The 24,300-nt window shown below is 32.7% G+C and overlaps 1 protein-coding gene across 1 annotated transcript; it reads right to left on the reverse strand.

Annotated features, from left to right (window-relative positions):
* Positions 1–1,861: 1,861 nt before the first annotated feature.
* Positions 1,862–18,082, reverse strand: LOC111696809 (extensin-2). The gene is made up of 11 exons (XM_023466549.1): positions 18,017–18,082; positions 16,493–16,679; positions 15,797–15,894; positions 12,835–12,954; positions 9,342–9,448; positions 8,148–8,253; positions 6,630–6,703; positions 4,431–4,502; positions 3,174–3,247; positions 2,751–2,880; positions 1,862–2,470 (listed from the first exon to the last, which is right to left on the reverse strand). Exons 1-11 carry the CDS (start codon positions 18,032–18,034, stop codon positions 2,095–2,097), a joined length of 1,362 nt encoding a protein of 453 aa, XP_023322317.1. The 5' UTR covers positions 18,035–18,082; the 3' UTR covers positions 1,862–2,094.
* Positions 18,083–24,300: the final 6,218 nt, after the last annotated feature.

The raw sequence follows: 24,300 nt of genomic DNA on the forward strand, positions 1-24,300 counted from the left end.
CTCTTACAATATATGTAAAGGAATTGATTTTTTGTCACAAACTCTGATTTTTTAATCCCTATATCTTTACATTTCAATGTCAGAGACCCTAAATATTTCAAACTATGAATTATTTTAGATCAAATGATAATAGTTTGAAATATCAAAGGTTAACACCATCAGGTTGCAAAGATATAGCGATTTGAAAATCAGAGTTTGTGGCTAAAGCTAAGTTCCTTTAAAGATTTTCACTGATTTAAACAAATTGTTAAAAAGGATGTTGTCTACACAAAACTGAGAAATTGTAACACAAGACGCGTATGTTTTCTCAGTTAAAATCAGTTGATTTATTGCAAGGTGCACCCTCTGTAGTTTTCTAAAAATAATTACCAATGTATTATCTTTCTTAGTGGAAAATGTGATGGTTCTACTTTAGAAAACTTGAGTCAGTTGTATTTGATCTTGTTCCATGTACACTGTATGGTTTGGTTTGGTAAAAAATAAAATTAAAGAGACTGTTTAAGCGTAATTTAAAGTGACCCTTCATGAAAAAAATGACAATTCCTGATTTACAACTGTACAATGGCGGTATCAGGATTTTAGATAGGGGGTGGGGTAACCCCCCCCCCCCTATTGCTAAAAATTTCAATTACAGTTTCTTTTACCCTTAAGTAAAGGGTAGGCATGAATAATCCATTTATTTACTTTAAATCGATATAAACAAAATATGTATTATGGATTGAACTTTATACATTAACATTATAAATGTACTTACCATATCACATTATACTAATGAAGGGGGAATTATTTTTTATTTCCAGCTATTATTATTTCCTTTAGTAAAAAAAGCTTCTTAAATCATGCTAATTTATTTGTTTATTTTTAGAGTTACAAATAAAAGTATACCATAAGAAGGCTAAAAGTAAATTAAGAAAATATTCTTGGGCCGCTTGAAATAAAGACATTTGAAACACTGTCGTCCAAAATTGAGGCAAGTCACTTTGAGTGCATCGCCATTCTTCACAGGTTGACCAACCTGTCGGTGGTCATAGATGACCTGTTCCAGGTAAAAAGCCTTTGATTAAATCCCTCCCCTAATTTAACTCAGGGGAGGGGGGGTTAGTGGAATGCACCCCCCCTCCTGAAACCGCTTGAGCAACTGCACCCTTAAAACCTTTATCTGATCAATAATGTGGAAGAAAAGATTGTTTTTCTAGTTAAATTCTGATAATTCCTTTTTATTTTCCTACAGTATAGAAATGATCAAGTCACTTTTGTGGAGAAATCCCATTTGAAAATAATCAGGAGATATTCTGAATTATAAACATTGATATCTAATTTATTCTTGAGCAAACAAAGCTTTTAAGGGTACCGTTGTGAATCAGACATTGCCGTATTTTAATGGGTCACTCAAAATAACAGTTCCTTTAAAGTGAACCAAATTAGCAAGTCAGAGCCGCTACATGTCTCATGTCAAATTCTTATCTGATAGATAGATAATTCATGCGACCACAGTACGACCACAATTAAGAGATGTCATCATGGTCGATCACTGTGATGCTGAAAGGAATGGCCTCTGACCAAATTGACAAGCTATTAGTTTTACTGAGACAATCGATCTGACTTTCAATATTATCTTGCTTTTTACATTATCATTTACAGAAAGGGATGTTATTTTACTTAATTTTTCCAATTGGAAGTTAAGTAACATAACGATCCACTGTTGGAGAATCAGGAGTTGTATTTTTGGTCAAAAGGTTGTAAATAATATCATTACTCCTTGTTTCATGTTTGTAACAATAATTCTACATTTTTCATGTATTCGACAAGATTAAAATTAGGAAGAGTGTTTATCAATTTGATTTGTCAGGTTAGAATTATATTGATGATTAATTTCTTTATATTTCTATGTTTCTATACAAAAGTAGAACTACAATCAAGACAGTATAAATAAGCAACATTATGTACTAGAATACTGAAATAGAAAGCCAGGTGAGGCATTATATGGCGTATGCATGATATGATAGAGAAACTTGACAATGTATGTGTTTAGACTGTCAACAGGATTCGATCTTTTATTAAACTAGAGTTTTTTTTAAAGGTTTGATCAAGAGATCATTTTTTTCCGTAGGGTGTCGGAGAAGGGTGGTAGGGAGCGGGGGAGGGATGATAGGGAGCAGGAGAGGGGTGGTAGGGAGCAGGGGAGAGGTGTCTGTATTCAGATCTGGATTCAGGTTGATACACAGGTTCAGGATGATATGAAGGTTCAGGATGATATGAAGGTTCAGGATGGTAGGAGGAATCTGTCAGATATGGTTTTGGTGTGTATCCGTAGTTTGGCTGGTACGGGTTGGTTTTGTAAGCTGGTGAGTATGGATATGTATGAGGTTGGTATCCGTATGGCTGAGGAGGTTTAACATGGCAACTGCATGAAATTGGGAGTTTAAAGCTGTCGATATGCAAACCCTCTTCATAGGTATATGCAAGCAACCTAAAAAATATACTTTGAAGAGGAACTGAATTTTCTTATCCCTATATCGTTGCAACCTGATGTTGTAAATTTTTGATTTTCACATTTTCACTATTTGGTGCAGAAGAATTTCTATTTTGAAATGTTAAAGACCTGCATCACTGGGTTGCAAAGATTTAAGGATTAAAAATCTAAGTTTTCATTTCCTTGGGATAAAAGTTGAAAATACTAAAGCTTATTTTGTTAGTTGAGAGTAATGAAAATTTGCTGTAAACTATATATAAGTTTATCCTTCATATACCTGACAAAATTATGTTTCTGAAGACAGGATGAGTAGTAAGAAGAATCTATAAAGCTACAAGGTGCTCCAGGATACATACACTGTTCCAGTCTCTGGGTCTGGGTATACTTCTCATACCCAATGCCATACCCTGTTTATGATTTTTAAATTATTTAATTTATGTAAAAATGTTTTTGGTACTATTTTTAACCAAGACTTATAACCAAAAAAATTTCTGTGCAAATTTAAAAATATTTCACTGAAAACAAATCTACTGAATAGTAAGAAGTAGTTTATCTGAGTAGACTGAGTTGAACCACATCTTTTTTTTCAAATAAAGAAGTGGTTTAACATAGCTTACGTAGTTAAAACACTTGTAGATATTCATTAAATTTGACTCTGAAAAGGTTTTTTTTTTGTATTTTATTTTGAAATATTTTGTACCTTTGGCATAGTACTCATCCGGTAGATTCACAATAACTTTCCATTTACCGTAGGTGTTAACAGCACGCTTAGGCCTGAACAAACAACATGAAACCTAAACAACTTTGAAACCTAAACACTATGAAACCTAAACATTTTGAAACCACACCATAAAACCTTAACACCATAAAACTCAAACACACAGAAACTTCAGCACCATGAAACCTAAACAGCATGAAACCTAAACACACTATGAAACCTAGACATGCATAAAACCTTAACACAATAAATCCTAAACACCATAAAACATAAACACCATGAAACCTGAACAACATGAAACCTAAACAACATGAAACCTAAACACTATAAACCTAAACTCCATAAAACCTAAACATCTTGAAACGTAAACACCATAAACCTTAACACCATGAAACTTAAACATCTTGAAACCTATAAACACAATGAAACCTAAACTCCATGAAACCTAAACACACAGAAATCTAAAAACCATGAAACCCAAACTAACACACGTTGCAACCTGTGGCGCATTCTGTTAGTGCAGATGTTAGTTAACAAGCTCCTTTAAAGAGCATTATAGGCAACTTAACTCAGGGTCAAATCAACATATGGACATCTTTATCCGTCTTGTCTAATTCATCCATTTATCCATTTATCTCCGGAGTCAAAATATGTCAATCTTCCTACCAAGCATTCATCATTCCATGATCATATTCATTCACTCCATTTTTCTTCCAATTCATCCTTTTATTTCCCAATACATTCTTTAATCTCTAAATACATAATTTTATCTTCCAATCTATCGTTTAGTCTCTAAACTGATCATTTTATCTCCCCATCCATCCAATTATCTCCCAATCCATGCTTTTTATCCCTCAATCCATCCTTTCATCTCCAAATCTATTCATTTATGTCTCGGTCCATCAATTTTTCTCCCATTCCATCCTCTTATTTCCCAATTTATCCTAAATCCCTACATCTCCCATTGCCCAGCCCATCCTTTTATCTTCTAATTCATCCTTTCGTCTCCCAATCCATCCTTTTATCTCTCAATTCATCCTTTCGTCTCCCAATCCATCCTTTGATCTCCCAATTAATCTTTTCGTCTCCCAATCCATCATCCGATCAATCTTTTCATCCGTCCCATCCCTATTTATTATTTACTTATTATTTTTATAAACAACAAAATGTTTAGAAACGGTTAAAATACTAATTTTAGAGATGGAATAAATTGTATTTCAGTTAAATAAATGATTTTACCTGCCATAGAATATATCTGAGGGACAGATAAACCCTCCTGCTTTATAATAGTCCTGGGCGTAGGAGTAACCACTGAAATTTTCATTATTATTAAAAATGAGAAAAGTTTAAAATATATATCCTCGTCATATATGTTTTAAAACGATTAAAAGATCCTTTTTTATTAAAAGTTTTTCTCTCTTTCTTTTTGCGTATTCTTTGCGTATATTTGAGGTTCAAGTTCAAGTATATCTGTCTGCATTGTTTAATGTTTAAATTACAACAGGTTTTGCATATGCTGAAAACCGCAAAACACAAACTCCACAACAGCTGTTGCGGAAAAATTCGCTAATTTTACAGTATACAGAAAACAAAATATATTTAAAAATACTAAGAATAGGTAAGCTTGAGTAGGGAACTTTTAAATAGTTAGAATAAATTAAACTCGTTCTCTTCACGTTGGGAGATTAACCAATCCCCGTCAAATGAAAGACTAAATACGGGTAATCTTCTACCTAAGTAAAAATAAATAAAAAAAAGCAATTTATCAAAAAGCATCCCAAAAACGAGGATTTTAGATTATTCTAGAATTCTCCAATAGAGGATTTGAACCTTAATTAGTTAACAATTCTAAATTCGATTTATTTAAAAAAAAAATAGGAGAATTTGTTTTTTTAGCTCATTATAGTTCCGTAGAAACATGTAGTTTTAGAAAATAATTGTCCCCGGGTTGGACACAACAAAAACTCTTGATTTCCTTCAGCCCTAAATTATGAATTGACTTTATGCACGCGGCTATGCTGTTTATTTTCCTAATTTTCCCTTAAACCGATTTTAACTCCCTAACCACTAGTTATAGTATAAATCTAAGACTATGTATATGTTCCGCTCCAAAATTTTGAAGAGTAAATGTGTTGTTAATACTTAGTTAGGATGAATATCAATGGAGATATTCACATTTTAGTCATTTAAAATATGTCACAGACATTTTTCCTCCGTCACTAAAATGCAATTTATTTCCATAAAGTGGCTAGAAAGTAGAAACATTTGGATTGCAGTGGTTAAGTACTTACCAGACGTACACCTAACTGGGGTTTATAGCCATTTTTTGGTATTTGGCTTCAGGACAGCTGTTAAAAATATATATATATCTATATAATAAAACAAGACAATCGTATATATATGTTCCTTATAGCCGGTCAAACGGCCGGCTGGACCGAATGGGCTGAATTTTTTGTGAACACTCATAGGTAGGTGGATTACAAAAATTGATAATATATATAAAGAATTAAGGGTACAGGGGAGTACACAAACAAATATTATATACAAGGATTAAAGGGTACAGAAGAGTAAGTATAATGATCTTATAAAAGGATTAAAGGGTACAGGGAGTACACAAACTAATATTATATAAAAGGATTAAAGGGTACAGAAGAGTAAGTTTAATTATCTTGTAAAAGGATTAAAGGGTATGGTGGAGTACACTAATCGATATTATATAAAAGGATTAAAGGATACAGAAGAGTAAGTATAATGATCTATAAAAGGATTAAAGGGTATAGAAGAGTACACTAACTAATATTATATAAAAGGATCAAAGGATACAGAAGAGTAAGTTTAATGATCTTATAAAAGGATTAAAGGGTATAGTGGAGTACACTTATCGATATTTTATGAAAGGATTAATGGGTACAGATAGTAAGTAAAATGATCTTATAAAAGGATCAAAGGATACAGAAGAATAAGTTTAATGATCTTATAAAAGGATTAAAGGGTACAGTGGAGTACACTAATCGATATAATCTGAAAGGATTAAAGGATACAGAAGAGTAAGTTTAATGATCTTATAAAAGGATTAAAGGGTACAGTGGAGTACACTAACTAAAATTATATAAAAGGATTAAAGGATTCAGAGGAGTAAGTTTAATGATCTTATAAAAGGATTAAAGGGTACAGTGGACTACACAAACTAATATTATATAAAAGGATCAAAGGATACAGAAGAGTAAGTTTAATTATCTTATAAAAGGATTAAAGGGTATAGTGGAGTACACTAATCGATATTATATAAAAGGATTAAAGGATATAGAAGAGTAAGTATAATGATCTATAAAAGGATTAAAGGGTATAGTGGAGTACATAAACCGGATAATGTATAACGTATTAAAGAATAAAAAAACTGATCTATAAGGGATTAGAGGGTAAACTAAATAATCTTACTGATAATCCTCTCCATAGATCTGATGTTTCTTGTCTCCGTAGTAGTGCTCGTAGGTGTACCCCTCCTCCTCCAACTACAGTATAAACTATGTAAGTAAACTGAGCCCGAAATTTAAAAGAGTATCGTTGAACGAAACTCCCGAGTTTCCTTTTTGGGGTCTTGGCAATTGTGTAGATTTTGATTTAAGAAATTTTAAAAAATGAAGAATATGAAGAAACTTAATAAAATAATATTTCACAACAAAAATATTGATATCCACAAAACTGCCTAACCCCATTCTTGAAACCCGGGTTTCAAAACTGGTTTTCATAACGATACCCTGTCTTAAGTTTTGGGCTCTGTACACTGAACACTGTACACAGTACAACAGTTTAATTGTACAATTATACACTTAGATCCTATACCTTTTAAACCCATAAATATCATAGAGAATAGAATATATAGAGAGGAATTAAAAGAATCTCTCGGTATGAATTTTTTCAGTCCCTTTCAGCCTGAAAGGGAGTTCAAAGTGTACAAATCATGTAAATGTTCACAAATTATATGCAGTAGAGTACATTAATACAGTATGTTCCCTAGACTATCCATTTCAATTTTTAATTTTTTAAACTGTTAAATAAACTTTATAATGAATTAGGTGAATAAAAACATCATTTGATTTATAGTTATAACGGAAAATCATCGTTTGTAAAGTGGAAGGCATAGAGTCTATGTGAAATGATCATTGGTCAATTATGAAACCAGCCTATTTCATAATTTGGGTTTCTTTTAACAATAATTTTAGATTTTCTATATAATGATATTCCAGGGCCCAACAGGTTATATAGCATAAATATGTGAAGTACACCTGCAGTATGGAAACAGTACAACAAAATGGCCGTTTTACACTTTTTTCTAGTAAATTCCTCTCTATATATTCTATTCTCTATGATAAATAACCTTGGTAAGCCCATCTGCTAGATTATCAGCTGATTGATAATATATTAGCTTGGTAAACCCATTTTCAAGTTTATCATCTGACGGATAATATATATCCTTGGTATCCCCATCTACGTGATTATCAGTGGACTGTTAATATGTTCCCTGGTAAGCCCATCTACAAGATTATCAGCTGACTGATAATATATTACCTTGGTAAACCCATCCACTAGGTTATCAGCTGACTGATAATATATTACATTGGTAAGCCAATCTACATGGTTATCAGCTGACTGATTACAGAATACCTTGGTGAACCCATGCAACATGGTTATCAGCTGACTGATAATACATTACCTTGGTAAACCCATGCAACATGGTTATCAACTGACTGATAATATATTACCTTGGTAAGCCCATCCACTAGATTATCAGCTGACTTATAATATATTACCTCGGTAAGCCTATCCACTAGGTTATCAGCTGACTTATAATATATTACCTTGGTAAACCCATCAATATGATTATTAGATGACTGATATATATGTTACCTTTTTAAGCTCATCCACTAGGTTATCAGCTGAATGATAATATATTACCTTGGTAAGCCCATCCACTAGGTTATCAGCTGACTGATAAGTAATATCTGATAAAAGACGATCAACCAAGGGTCTATTTCGTTCTAATTCATGCTTGATCGTATCCCTGAATAGAAATATATTGTTTTATATTGCGGACTTTATATTAATAAGATTGTTCACTTATGTTTTCAATTAAAGATTAAACCAAGTTACCTTTCATTCTTTAAATAAGGATTCTTATCCTGATTATTAAAGTTTAGAGAAAGAAATTGAGTCTTAATAACAAACTAAAATTTTCGAATTTCTATATCTTTTCAACCTGACGGTGTAAACCTTTCATATTTTAAACCTAGTTTTTTTGTTCTAACATAATTCATAGTTTAAAATATCTCAGGACTACAACATTTCACATTGGATTTCAAAGATATAAATATGAGAAAATTTTTGCAAAGACTCAATTCCTTTTTCTCAGATGATATTAGTACGACTTTCTGAAGTTGTAAAATCGTTACAATTATCATATTATAGGTAAAACTCATTTACAGGCATCAACGCAATGATTATCTTGACAGAATATTATACCAGGGGGGCACGAAGGGGGGGGGGGGCACGAAGGGGGGGCATGCTCCCCCGCTCCCCCGCCCCCCCCATACGCATGGGGGCTCTTTTAATATTACATCTACTTGCATTTCCCTTCCTCAGGCAATCTACATTCTAAATTACACTGCATTGCATTACATTGCACTCACCCAAACTAAAAGATTAAAAAAGAAATGATTCACAATAATACCTTTCAAAGGTTTCTCTACAAAAGGGACTCGCGCATTTCATGCTTCAGAAACGAAAAGGTACATTGGACATGCCACTCTATAAATGGAGCTGGTCACTTGAAAGTACGCATGTATTCCATTTAAGTATCGTACAAACACCGTATAAAAAAAATACTTTAAAATCTCACGTTTGCCTTTTTTTTATAAACTTAAAAAATTATTGATCGGAAATGTTAAAAAGAATCAATGATAAATATCATATTATATGATATATCTACAATTAAAATATTTTATGCATTTTTCAGTTAAATTATTCTCTAGGTTTTCTCACGATTCTTTATCTTCTCTTGACGTACGTAATAAATCCGTAAAATTGATATTTCTTTACTGATTCAAGGAATTTTTAAAAAACTCATAAAAAATTGGTGTTTTTCATACTTACACTGGATAGTAATCATCTTGCAGACAGAAGGTGATATTGTAGTAATGCTTGTTTGCATAAGCACATTCAGGTATCTTGGTCATATCATACTGGTAGGGTTTATATTCCTAAACATATCATACTGGTAGGGTTTATATTCCTAAACATATCATACTAGTAGGGTTTATATTCCTAAACATATCATACTAGTAGGTTTTATATTCCTAACATATCATACTAGTAGGGTTTATATTCCTAAACATATCATACTAGTAGGGTTTATATTCCTAAACATATCATACTAGTATAGTTTATATTCCTAAACATATCATACTGGTAGGGTTCATATTCCTAAACATATCATACTAGTAGGGTTTATATTCCTGAACATATCATACTGGTAGGGTTCATATTCCTAAACAAATCATACTGGTAGGGTTTATAATCCTAAACATATCATACTGGTAGGATTCATATTCCTAAACATATCATACTAGTAGGGTTATTTTCCTAAACATATCATACTGGTAGGGTTCATATTCCTAAACAAATCATACTGAAAGGGTTTATATTCCTAAACATATCATACTGGTAGGGTTCATATTCCTAAACATATCATACTGGTAGGGTTTATATTCCTAAACATATCATACTGGTAGGGTTCATATTCCTAAACATATCATACTAGTAGGGTTTATATTCCTAAACATATCATACTGGTAGGGTTTATATTCCTAAACATATCTATGCATATCTATATTTATCAACAAATTACAATAGTATAGGGTTGTAGACCATAAATCTTATCTTTAAACCTTTCTTTAATAGATGTCGTCTCCAGAACCGAAACCAAACCCAACCTCCTTCGTAAATAGACACTAAACCCGTGGAAAGTGAAAATATGTTTAAATGTAGAAATGCTTAAAATTTCGTCATTATCGCTGCAAACAAAAATTTTGTAACCAACTGGGTATTTATTTTTCTGAAGTCACATTCTACTGATCCTATAGACCCCTCATATTCTCCTACCTACCTAATACTAGTAAGTTGTGTTTATCTAGGGTTTCCACGAAATGGCTAAATGTTTTGCGCAAAATTTGCGCTATTTTCGCGCAAATTTTTTTTGCGAACTTTTGCGCTATTTTTGCGCATGAAACGCAATGAGTTTTGCGCTAATTTTTCTGCGCAATTTGCGTAAAACCGGAAATATTTTTTGCGAAAGTTGCGCATGAAACGAAATTTTAGTTTTGCGCAATTTTTTTTGCGCAAAACCGCAAGTTTTACGCAAAATGTAACTTTTTAGGCAAATTGTCAAAAATTGATATTCTAAGCTTAGCATTAAACAACTGAAGAATTATTCCATACATATATACAAAATATTAACATACGAGTATGATAACGATTATACTACACTCAATTGGTTAATTCCAGTTACAAAAAGTTTAAATTAAGGGACCAAAATTAATAAAATAGAAATTAGAGAGTGTGAAACTTGGCAATATTTTTATCCTATTAAATAATTTCAAGTGACCCTTAAAAGCTTTGCCTAATCACGTATCTTAAATTTTTTTAATCAAATTTTTGAAATCTTTTTAATCTCATATAAAATAATGCAAGAAAGTAACCAATGCCTGAAGAATCCACTTTTAGGAAATATGCATGTCCAAAACTAAAATTGTCGAGACTTTTACTTGACAATCTGTTTCGGATTTTAGTACGAAATTGCGGAATTCCGCAAAACTTGAGTTTCGCAAAAGCGGGATAAGGCAATTTTGCGCGAAATAACTTTTGCGAATGATTGCGCAAATTGTTGTTTTTTCGCGCAAAACTGATGCGCAAAGAAAGAAAAATTTTGCGTTTCGTTCCGCAAAAATTGCGCAAAAATTTTGCGAATGGAAACCCTATGTTTATCAAATATTATAACGATTTATATCAACATTTTGCCTACATATTATTAAATATTGTTATTTATGTCCATGTTTTATATACCTGTAATTTATTACAGGTTTGAAATACAGATTTTTTCGTTTTTGAGACTATGGAAGCGTAATGGAAAGAGAGGATATCAGCCAGCTTTCGAGCATCTATCAACCCTTCACTCGGATTATCAACCTTAGAACAACCTATCAACCCTTCACTCGGATTATCAACCTTAGAACAACCTATCAACCCTTCACTGAGATTATTAACCTTAGATCAACCTATCAACCCTTCACTCGGATTATTAACCTTAGATCAACCTATCGACCCTTCACTTGGATTATCAACCTTAGAACAACCTATCAACCCTTCACTCGAATTATCAACCTTAGATCAACCTATCAACCCTTCACTCGGATTATCAACCTTAGATCAACCTATCAACCCTTCACTCGGATTATCAACCTTAAGACAACCTATCGACCCTTCACTGGGATTATCAACCTTAGAACAACCTATCGACCCTTCACTCGGATTATCAACCTTAGAACAACCTATCGACCCTTCACTCGGATTATCAACCTTAGAACAACCTATCGACCCTTCACTCGGATTATCAACCTTAGAACAACCTATCGACCCTTCACTGGGATTATCAACCTTAGATCAACCTATCAACCCTTCACTCGGATTATCAACCTTAGATCAACCTATCGACCCTTCACTTGGATTATCAACCTTAGAACAACCTATCAACCCTTCACTCGAATTATCAACCTTAGATCAACCTGTCAACCCTTCTCTCGGATTATCAACCTTAAATCAACCTATGAACCCTTCACTGGGATTATCAACCTTACAACTACCTATCGACCCTTCACTGTGATTTTCAACCTTAGAACAACCTATCGACCCTTCACTCGGATTATCAACCTTAGAACAACCTATCGACCCTTCACTCGGATTATCAACCTTAGATCAACCTATCGACCCTTCACTCGGATTATCAACCTTAGATCAACCTATCGACCCTTCACTCGGATTATCAACCTTAGATCAACCTATCGACCCTTCACTGGGATTATCAACCTTAGAACAACCTATCGACCCTTCACTCGGATTATCAACCTTAGAACAACCTATCGACCCTTCCCTGGGATTATCAACCTTAGATCAACCTATTTAGATAAACCTATCGACCCTTCCCTGGGATTATCAACCTTAGATCAACCTAGAGGCCCTTCACTGGGATTATCAACCAATCAACCTAGAGGCCCTTCACTGGCATTATCAACCAATCAACCTAGAGGCCCTTCGCTGGGATTATCAACCTATCAACCTAGAGGCCCCTTTGTTCTTCTACAAGGGTTTATGTTCCAAGATATATATTAAAATCCCTACAGCAATCATTCTACAAGGAATTACGATTACGACTTTTCAATCTCCTCAAGTTTAAATGTTAAGCCAAAGGTTGCGAAAAGTGGGCTCATTTCGTTGTTTACAAATCAGGCCCCATAACCCATATATTTTCAATAGTATTTTAATAAAAAGAGAATCAAAACAATCAACGAACAAAAATAAACTAAATTACTACCTGTAGTTGGTGTACTGGAGTAGGTGGATGGTGAGGAAGACCGTATGGTTGTTCAGGGTGTTGAACACGATGATGTAGAGCCGGAGGATGGGAAGGGTCAGGGTAAGGACCAGCAAATGGCTGAAAACAAAGAATTGCATAGATAATATCATTTACTATTTATGTTTGTTAATATCCAACACCAACCAACTATCTTTATGTCGTCAAACTAATTTTTTAGATAATATTTAAGATCAAAATTCTAATTGTGTTTAAAAATAAGCCATTATTATTCACAAAAAAGCTTCTAAGGCGCTTCACGCCCATCAAAATCTTTGTTTAATGTTACAAAAAACAAGAAAACATATTTTCCGGTTTTATTAAAAATTTATTTTGAAAAATTAAATTTCATGGGGACTTGGAATTTTAATTCTAATCTAAAAATACTAGAAATTCAACGCACTTCGCGCCCTTCTTTCTAGGCTTTTAGGGCGCTTCGCGCCCATCTTCTATTTAAATTATGAACATGTTCTCTTTGTTTACATTTCAAAACAAAGAAGGAAAATTTGTTGCGGATTTAAAAAAAAATTGCGGATTTTCAAGAATTAAATTTTTTTTACAAATTTAAAAACCTTTAAAACACATTTTTTTTTATTATTCCCTGTGGTCACGTGATGTCCCACACAAAATTTGGGCCCGAAAGGTTCAGCCGTTTTGACGTTTATTGGATACAAACAAACAAACACCCAGACAGACAAGCCAAATTTATATATAGATGAACCGATGAATCGGTATTTATCTGGGGTTTCGAGAAAAATTAAAATTGCGAAAAAAAGGTTCAAACTAAATAAAGGAGAATTCAGAAAGAAAAAAAATGAAATTAAATCGTATAAAGATTATGATTATACATTTTACCAGTTATTTGAAAAATTAAAAAATAATGTTTAAAAGCTCAGTCTCCGGTGGTCTCAACTCTAACGTTCCAAGCAATAAAAGACTTATTTTTGTATCCATCATAATATTTGTTATCTTCAAACAATAAGATAAATCCTTGACATTTACTGATTCATTATCTTGTCTAGTATTTATCATTTCTAAATACATCCTCAATTTATCTTTTATTTTTTTATTGTTAAAATTACACGATTGCTGTCAAAACAATAAGCGTATAAATGTTAGCCATGACTTCCGTGACAAGAATTTCACGCATGTCAACGCGAACCGATAAAGAATTACATTGACAAGTCATCGAACTGATTTATATTTCATAAATAGCCCTATACACAACACCAATTCAATCTACAAAGGAATTGAGTTTTTGCCACAAAGTCTGAGTTTATAATCACTTTATCTTTGGAAACAAATGTTGGAGACCTTAGATATTTCAAACTATGAATTCTGTTAGATCAAATAATCTGAGTTGGAAATATCAAAGGTTTACAACATCGGGTTCTAAAGATATTGAGGTTTAAATATTTGATTTTGTTCCAAAGACTCAATTCTTTATCATTAATAAATCATTTCTGTAAACTATTTCCCTGTTTTAAAGTTAGAATTTTATCAATGATTAGATACTTCATATATGAAGATACCACACATATATTAAATAATTTCTGCAGGTAATACAGAGGGTCCCATATCATATCGAATGATCTCAAAGCTCTAACGCTAAGATACGCACATAATACACGAAGAACCTAGAATTTTCTGCAAACAAATTTTTACATTAGCCTTATACATATGGTTTTAAATGATTCATTTTTATTTTAATTTTATGATTAGTCCCTTGAATCTCAATTCAGAGCTTTAAACGATCTAATATGATGTTGGACGGCGTTTCTTTAATCTTTTGCATCATGTGATCTATATATATACTTTGCTATTCTGTTTGACTGTTTGTATCCAGTAAACGTCAAAACGGCTGAACTGGTCCGGCCCAAATTTTGTGTGGGACCTTACATGACCCCATGGAAGGTTTATGGATGATCAAAATTTTAAAAATTTTTGTTTAAAAGTTTTTTTATTTTGAAAAATTAAAAAAAAAAATGCGCGAAAAAATATTTTGAAATCCGCAAACTTTTTCTTTTATACTGTACAAAGGGAAGATGCTCACAGACAAAGCCACAAGTAAAAGTTGAAATAAAAGACGGGCGCGAAGCGCCGTAAAAGCCTTTCATATATACGTGAATACAATGATACAATAATGCAAAATTTCGCAGATTTTTCTGTTATTGGGGACATTTTTGTTGTGGGACATATAGAATCATGACATGTGGTAACTCCTTGGATTAAGAAATTGTTGGGCCCAATCGGTTCTGCCGTTTCATCACATCTCGGCAAAAACAGAAAAAACAAACAAACAAGATTATATTTAGAGATGATAATGACGAACAGTTCTATATGTAGTTGTATGGCATCTTGGAACCAGAAGATAAAAAGTTGAACATATGGTCTCTTCACGGACATTATATAATTAAATAATTTGATAATTCACAGATCAATCAATCAGAAATTACGCGGGGGACATTTTATATATTTATATTCTTCACTCCTTGTACCATTCTAATAAGGGCGTTTAAGGAGACTTTCGTTGTAAATTCTCTAGATTCAGAAAACTTGTTGTTTTTGTTGAAAACAGACGCTCGCTGCAAAAGGGACTTTATACACGTAAACGCAGATGACTCTGCAAGAACTTGCATGTCCCATTCATAATGGTACCCTGGAAAGCTTTGTTTCATTTAGAGTTGATAAGAAATATTTTTGAAAATTGATTTAAAATAAAATTTTGGTTAATCTACTCAAGTTACTTTCGCGCCGCTTCTGAAGAAAAATGAAGGAAGTTGTCAAAATTAAACACTTTTCAGGATAAAAAAACACGATATTTTCCCCCATTAATTCCGATAAAGGTTTACCTTATTTTCGATTATTAATATTATTAGACAAATCTGTCAATTTTTTATTTTTTTTTTAGAATTTATTTTACCTGATAATCTCTATCCTGGGTCCTCAGCGCATCATGGAGTTCTTTAGGTCCGTGTCTTTCATAGGGACTCCGGTATACTGTATCCGATACATAGCTAGCTAGATACAATTCTATTTACAGGTACACTGTATCCGATACATAGCTAGCTAGATACAATTCATTATACAGGTATACTGTACCTGATACATAGCTAGCTAGATACAATTCATTATACAGGTGCACTGTATCCGATACATAGCTAGCTAGATACATTACATTATACAGGTATACTGTACCTGATACATAGTTAGCTAGATACAATTCATTATACAGGTATACTGTATCTGATACATAGCTAGCTAGATACATTACATGATACAGGTATACTGTAGCCGACTGGTAATACATAGCTAGATACTATTTATTATGCAGGCATACTGTAGCCGAGACATAGCTAGCTGTATACCTGATACATTGCTAACTAGATACAATTCTATATACAGGTATGCTGTAGCCGATACATAGCTAACTAGATACAATTCACTATACAGGTGCACTGTATCTGATACATAGATAGCTAGATACATTTATTATACATGTAAACTGTATCAGAAACATAGCTAGCTAGATACAATTCTATATACAGGTATACTGTATTAGATATTTGGCTAGCTGCAATAGATTAACAATAAAAAATTCTGACCTCTGTATATTTACCTGGAGTAAGAGGATAGTGTGCCGGGGCATAAGGACCAGGGGTTGGTGCGTTTGGAGCATAAGGAGGATATCGGGGACTAGGGGACGGGTAGAGAGATTGGGGTAAACTATGTACAACAGATTCCCCCTCCTCTAGATCTTCAGATGCATGTACAGATTTGAGTATATGTACAACTAGAGGCAGGAACTAAAATTAACACAATTTAGGCTTGTTCTTAAAGGGACTGTCAGCATAATTTCAAGTGACCCTGCATGCAAAGGTGGCAATGTCCGATTTACAACGGTATCCTAGAAAGCTTTGCCTGACCAATATTGAATTAGATATCAATGTTTTGTTTCTTTAAACTGCTCGTAGAAATAAACTGTTTGCGAGTCAGAAAAACGACGGTTAACTCCACATTTTTATTAGATTAAGGTTTCAAGGGTACTGTTGTAAATCGGGAATTGCAAACTTTGGATGGAGGGTCGCATAAGCAGTATATGAAACTCTTATATCTGGTGTTTGTAAATTTTTATGTCCTGGCTGGCCGCACCCATGTATGTATCTAATTTAAAACATTTTAAAAACTCTTACTATCAGTAATAATCTAATTTTCAATTTTATTTATAAATATGACAAGCGTGCAGAGCTGTGGTTGAATGGAGTCGCATGAGAAAACATGTACTCCTATTAAACCACTAAAACCAAGCAGATGAAATATTTATCAGACCTGGGAACTTCAGAATGGTGGATATCGGGATTAATGCTTGATCCACTGTTTTTCTTAATCTCAAGACTAAATATTGCTTGTTCTCCCCATGAATATAATCTCCAGATTGATTAACAGATCGGGATTAAGGATATCACATTCTAAAGTTCCCAGCTCAGAAAGAATTTTTTTTTAATAGAAGCTAGGATTTTTTGAATGGTGGATATCGGGACTAATGCTTGATCTCCTCTTTTACTTAATCTTCAGATTATATAATACATGTTCTCTTCTTGTAATTAATCTCCAGATTAATTAACCAATCGGGATTAAGGATATCTAATGGGGTAAATATTGAAATAATTGTCCATTTTATTTGTTCATTTGTTTATTTATTCTCAAGGGGGAGCTCTGGATGGGGATATTGAAGGATAAGGATGAAGGGTTTACTCCAATTTAAACATAAGGAACAAGGTCAACAAGGTCAAATTAATATAGAATTACTGGAAGGACTTCACAACCTTTTAACTCCTTTTATTCTACACCTCTGGATAATAAAAGCAAACGTCAAATATGATTGCCCGAAAAATGTTCGTTGGGAACGCAGTCATCGATATTTTTTGAATATTTTGGAACAAAAACCTAAATGATGTTTGTATAGCGTTCATTGCATGCAATTTGACATTTATTTTTTAATAACTAAATTTTTAGTAACTAAAGTTTCTAGCAATCATGTGTTTAGAAACTAAAGTTTTTAGCAATAATGTCTCTATCGATCATGTTTCTATCGATCATGTTTCTATAGACCATGTTTCTATCGATCATGTTTTGTATTTACCGAGATCATGAGTTTCATGTTTATGTGTGCGTGCACAGTGTTTGAGGTGAGACTTCTTACAATCAACTGACGCGCGTTTCACCCTAGAGTGTGTGCTCTGTATACCTTCAAATCTATCCAAATAAATATATTAATATATAATATCTCATAAATGCTTCTGTCGACATTTATGACGGTTGGTAAACTTCGAAACATCAAAAACCGATCGATCGGAAAGACATCTTTATATGCTTACTTGTTGAATCATTCTTCATTTATCTACAGGAAAAATTTTAATTGTGAATTTTTTGTTTTATTGGATTTTTATAAAGAGTAAAACACTGGCTTTTCGTTCAATTATATTCAGTTTTTTTCGACAATTTTTCCATGATTTCGCCATTTTAAAAATAAAACAATTTTTTTTACTCCATCGGAGGCAGACTTTAAAAAAATCAAACCGCATCGCTGAACCGCCATAAAACGGTTCCAATTGAAACACTGAATACAAATTTAAGTTAAACCAACCATGTTTGAGCCGCGTCTCAAATTGTAGACGCGGCTCAAATTCTTTAAATTCGGTCTCGGGATGATTTAAGGAGGATTATATAATTCGCATAAAGTATAGATCACTTAGTGCATACAAATATATCATTTACTCCCCGAGGGATTCAATGATAAAGTCGTGGGCGCAGTTTATCATTGAATCCCGAGGGGGTTTTAATTTCCATTGATTCTAATTTGTCTGAGAATAAATGACATTCCTTTTTAAAGAGGAGATTCAATGATGCGGATTTTGCGGATTTTTTTTGCCTTTGTAGATTTTAAAAATATCTTTCAATGAAAATATTCTGAGCTGGAAACTTTTGAATGGTGGATATCGGGATTAATGCTTAATCCACTCTTTTTCTTAATCTCCAGAGCTAAACACTTTAGAATGGGATATCCTTAATCCTGATCGGATAATTAATCTGGAGATTAAAAATGAGAGAAGAACAAGCAATATTTATCTCGAGATTAAGAAGAAGAGTGGATTAAGCATTAATCCTGATATCCACCATTCAAAAGTTTCCAGCTCAGGATATTTTCATTTTTTCATATTTCATATTTTTCAATGGTGGATATCGGGATTAAGGCTTAATCCACTCTTAATCTCCAGATTAATATAATCTTGCAAGATTATCTTAAAAGTGTATGAAAAACGATAAAATTCAAATTAATATTTAATCATCTGAGAAACTGTAGCAGCCAATCAGAGAAAAGCGGGCAACCAATGAGAGAACAGAAATATTCTTATTGGAGAAAACAATTAACGGATATCCAAGGAGAGAGAAAAAGAGTGGATTAAGGACTAAAATGAAAAGTTTCCACAGTGGATATTCGGATCAAGAAGTCAGGATTAAAGTTTATCCATTCTAAAGTTTTCAGCTCAGATTAATTAACAGAACGGGATTAAGGATATCCCATTCTAAAGTTTTCAACTTCGGCGGGACTAAATGAAAATTGTTGCTTACCAAAAAACCAGCTTTTTATAAAGGAATATATATTGTTGAAAAAAATCTTATGAAAGTCGAGCTTGAGAATTTAGATTTGCGTCTAAATATACTCTTTCTGTAGAAGTCGATCAAGTCAACTTTAGAAAACTAAACTGAAAACAAGAATTGTTAAAGATTGTTAAATTATACGAGTAGATTAAAACAAGAATTGTTAAAGATTGTTAAGTAAACAACAGTTTGAACCTTTAAGTGAGAAGGGGGGAGACAATTTTCTCTTCAACTAGAAATAATTCTTGGAGGCCCTGGAAAAACAATGGGAAAGTTTTCTCCATGCGTAACAAAATGATAATTTCGACATGAATTTTATAAATTAGATTCTTATGAAAGTTCAATGATATTCAATCAATTCAATTCAATCAGAAGCTACTCGATATCCAGCACATTGAAAAGACCTGTCATGTTTGTATCTTAAATTCTTTTGAAAATAATCCGAAGGTCGAAAAATCTTTGGTTATTTTCCAGAGCTTGAACATAACGAGAAATTTCTCTGAATAATGTACATTCAAATATTGAAGATTTTTGAGATTCAAATTTTCTACATTCTTTTTGATACTCTATAAATGATAATATCGCTCCAAACCAAAATCTGCATGGTCTCACGCCAAAAAAGAGAACAGTATTTGATCAATTACTCCTTTGAAACTAAATCTTGAATTAAACAAGCACGTTGCAATTTTAAATCTAAAAGGTTTAGGCTACAAAAAAGTAAAGTAAGTTGTTGAGGTAAAACCAAAGGCCAATGTGTTGCAACACTTTAAAGTCGAGGCTTCTGAACTTTTCAGAGTTGTTTAGATATCAATGTATAATGAAGAAAAGGTCAAACTGGAGGACTGCTAGCACATGATTTTTTTGGTTACTTTACTAGAATATTAAAACTTCTCTCATCAAGCTCAAATAATTGAGTTAGGGTGAACAATGTAGTATCTTTCCCTACTTTCTGCGTTTACGGAGATCAAAATCAAGATCATTAACCTATTGGTTTTAACATTTCTCATGATTTGTTTAGATGACCACAACTGGAGGCTAGTTTCAGCCTTCTATCTCTATTGTTATGGATTGAATTGCAGATTGGGCAAACTTTATATTTTTTGTTTAAATAATGAAAGATGACCAAATTAAATTTGATTTATTGCCGATTGTTGATAATAATACAAATTAGGGTTTATGGGCAGATATCTTCAAATCCACCAATAATTGCCAGAATCTCGCAGATACAGTGAAGACAGTCACTAGCAGCTCCTAGATTAGATTACAAATATTAGATTTAGAGACATTTTCGGACCGATTAGATTAGACAAATATTAGATTTAGAGACATTTTCGTACCGATTAGATTAGAACGAATATTAGATTTAGAGACATTTTTGGACCAATTAGATTAGAACAAATATTAGATTTAGAGAAATTTTCGTACCAATTAGATTAGACAAATATTAGATTTAGAGATATTTTCGGACCGATTAGATTAGAACAAATATTAGATTTAGAGGCATTTTCGGACCGATTAGATTAGACAAATATTAGATTTAGAGACATTTTCGGACCGATTAGATTAGACAAATATTAGATTTAGAGATATTTTCGGACCGACTTTTCTCACAGTTATTATTTTATCCGGAGGAATTTTGATAAATCCTTCAGATTATTTATATCCTTATAAGTGAGAGTCAATTTTTCTAATTTTCAATCAAACTTTAAATTTCGATAGGATAATGTGGTAAAACCATGGGGAACGTTTTCAGTTTAAAAGTTCTAATCTGAAAAGGTGAACTTTCATAAAAAAAACTTAGTTTCCAGGGAAATCTGGGTTCCTGCAATCTAGTAGTAATATAATGTTGGTAAAAAAAATTCTGAATTAATGCCCTTTACGCTTCTGTGGCTTCTGTGATAAAAATAACCGACTGTAAACCGAGATACCCAAAAAGATGAGAGTTCAGAGAGGACTGTGCAGATTTCATTTTTCACGTCTTATACCATTCTCTGGAAGATGTCAAGGATTACATTTTAATTTTGACAATAAAATAGTTTCTTTCAGGGTTTAATTTTAATTAAATTTTTTTTGTGCGTCCCCCTGGATCTGATATTACGGTGTATTAGGTTGGTATTAAAATCATACCTAGAATATCAGTAACACACTGGAGAACATTAATTCCATCATCAGAACATTCAGCAACTGCGTTCATAATATCCTAAACAAATATTATACAATTAGATAATAGTTATTTAGAAAACTGGGAGGGAAAATAATTAACTCAAAATATAATAACGTCACAGTAAAGCAATGCAACAAAATGTGAAATTTTCGCAATCAGAACATAAACATCTTGTATCCTGAAATTTTCAAATTTTGTAACTATCTCAGTTTCCAGCCATGATAAATTTGATTTCCCAACCAAAATTTGGTTGACATTTCGAACATTTTCAACAAATAATATTTTTTTGTGAGAAAATAATGCATAATTACATCGACACAGGTCAAACATCCGTCCTGACCGGCCTGGATCAAGGCAACTCCTACCTCACGCCGAGACACCTAAACATTATAAACATAGAGAATAGAATATATAGAGAGGAATTTACAAGAAAAAAGTGTAAAACGGCCATTTTGTTGTACTGTTTCCATACTGCAGTTGTACTTCACATATTTATGCTATATAACCTGTTGGGCCCTGGAATTTCATCTTATAGAAAATCTAAAATTATTGTTAAAATGAAACCCAAATTATGAAATAGGCTGGTTTCATAATTGACCAATGATCATTTCACATAGACTCTATGCCTTCCACTTTACAAACGATGATTTTCCGTTATAACTATAAATCAAATGGTGTTTTTATTCACCTAATTTAATATAAAGTTTATTTAACAGTTTAAAAAATTCGAAATTGAAATGGATAGTCTAGGGAACATACTGTATTAATGTACTCTACTGCATATAATTTGTGAACATTTACATGATTTGTACACTTTGAACTCCCTTTCAAGCTGAAAGGGACTGAAAAAGTTCATACCGAGAGATTCTTTTAATTCCTCTCTATATATTCTATTCTCTATGATTATAAATAACATTAATATATAATACTAGGCTTCCAGAGCTCTTCGCACCTATCTTTGATTTTTACTTTCGATTGTTGCTATTTTATCGATTTTTTGGTGGATTTTGAAAAATCAAAATTTTGTCATGGCCATTTTTTTTAGTTTTTAACCATTCTTAAGTCTTTCCTGGGATAATTGTTTTTCAATTGCACATGCCATCTACCAATCAACTCAAACTTATTAGGTAAAATTCATCTTTGGTAATCAAGCTTTATGATTAGATTTTACAACGTACTTCATACGAAATTTTAAAAAAATCTTTTTGAAATATTTGTCAACGATAGCTTAATGATGAAAATGTAAAAAAAAATATTTAAAGCCAAATGTTTATAATTAAATTTGCTGTTCTGAATTTATAATATAAGATTTTTTCATTGATTTTTTACAACATAAATAATTGCTAGTCATTTTCCCAAAACTGTACGCACTTCAAAAATAAAAAATAAAATAATAATAAATGACTTGACAACAAATCATTGTCAAGCCGTTTATGTCATCTTTTTACTTTGCTATATTTTTCTTATTACCTCTGCGCAAGCGATTGAGAAAAGGGCGAGAAGTATAATTGCGGTCTTCATCTTCTTTAGATTTAAACTTTACGAACTTAATCCAGCATATATATCCAGAGATAAGGAGGCTAATTACAAAAAAATAAGCATTGTAAAAATAGGTTTTATATATATTTGTTTCAAAAGTTATAACTAATATTTATCACGTTTGAGAAATAAAATACACAAAGTATTTTTTACATATGCTTGGACGCAATTCAATTTTTATCTATAAAAGTGCTGTACTTAGTATTTAAATAAGCATCACCTATAATTCACAGATAGCTAGTTTATTAAAAACATGAGGTGGGAAGCGGTTTTAGTTTTTACCATCATCAGCCTTTTCTTTGTTTCAGCCCAGGTACATAGTAGCCAGCATTTCACCTTGCGCATTTACATGCAGGGAGACCCATAAAACTGAGGAATTGGGAGACGACTGTTAGTTTTAAGTTTTGATTTTAAAGATCCAATAAACATGAAACACATCAATTGTGAAGTTTACTAAAAAACCATTTCCCTTAATAAGTTTTTTTTATAGGGACTTCCAGCTGAAAGTGAACCTAAAGGTTGTCTCAATTGTCTCGGAGTAAGTATTTAGGATTTATGAAGTGTGGTGATGAAGTAGTTTGACTATATGGCCCGGCTTCATTTCCAAATTCAACTGTTCATTTTATTTTAAGCTGGGCTAAAATAGTCAAACTATAAAAATTTTTTTCTGTTCCAATTACAAATTATAAGTGAATCCTAAGTAAATGGGTAGTTTCCTTATAGAGGATTTTTGGACCCCCTTCTCCCCGCCCCGCCCCCTCCTTTAATTTTTGTACACATTATTTCAGGGCATATTTTGAGCCTTAGGGCCGCAGCTGGACCAGTCTTATCTAGCCGCGGCGTACGGCCGCTTAGAATGCCTTAGCCGCAGTGCTTGGTCCCATAGCTTGCCCAAGCTTCAGCGCTCGGCCCGGAAATTATCATAACCTAACCTAACCCTGAAGTAATGCACAATGATAACTAATATTGATGAATATAGTTTAAATCGAGGGCCGCATAGCTTGCCCCCTAACGTGTCGTAAATCTTATACTAGGACTGAATGTTTATACAGATATTAAAA

This window comes from Eurytemora carolleeae, unplaced genomic scaffold (assembly GCF_000591075.1).
Source record: "Eurytemora carolleeae unplaced genomic scaffold, Eaff_2.0 scaffold108, whole genome shotgun sequence".
NCBI lineage: Eukaryota > Metazoa > Arthropoda > Copepoda > Calanoida > Temoridae > Eurytemora > Eurytemora carolleeae.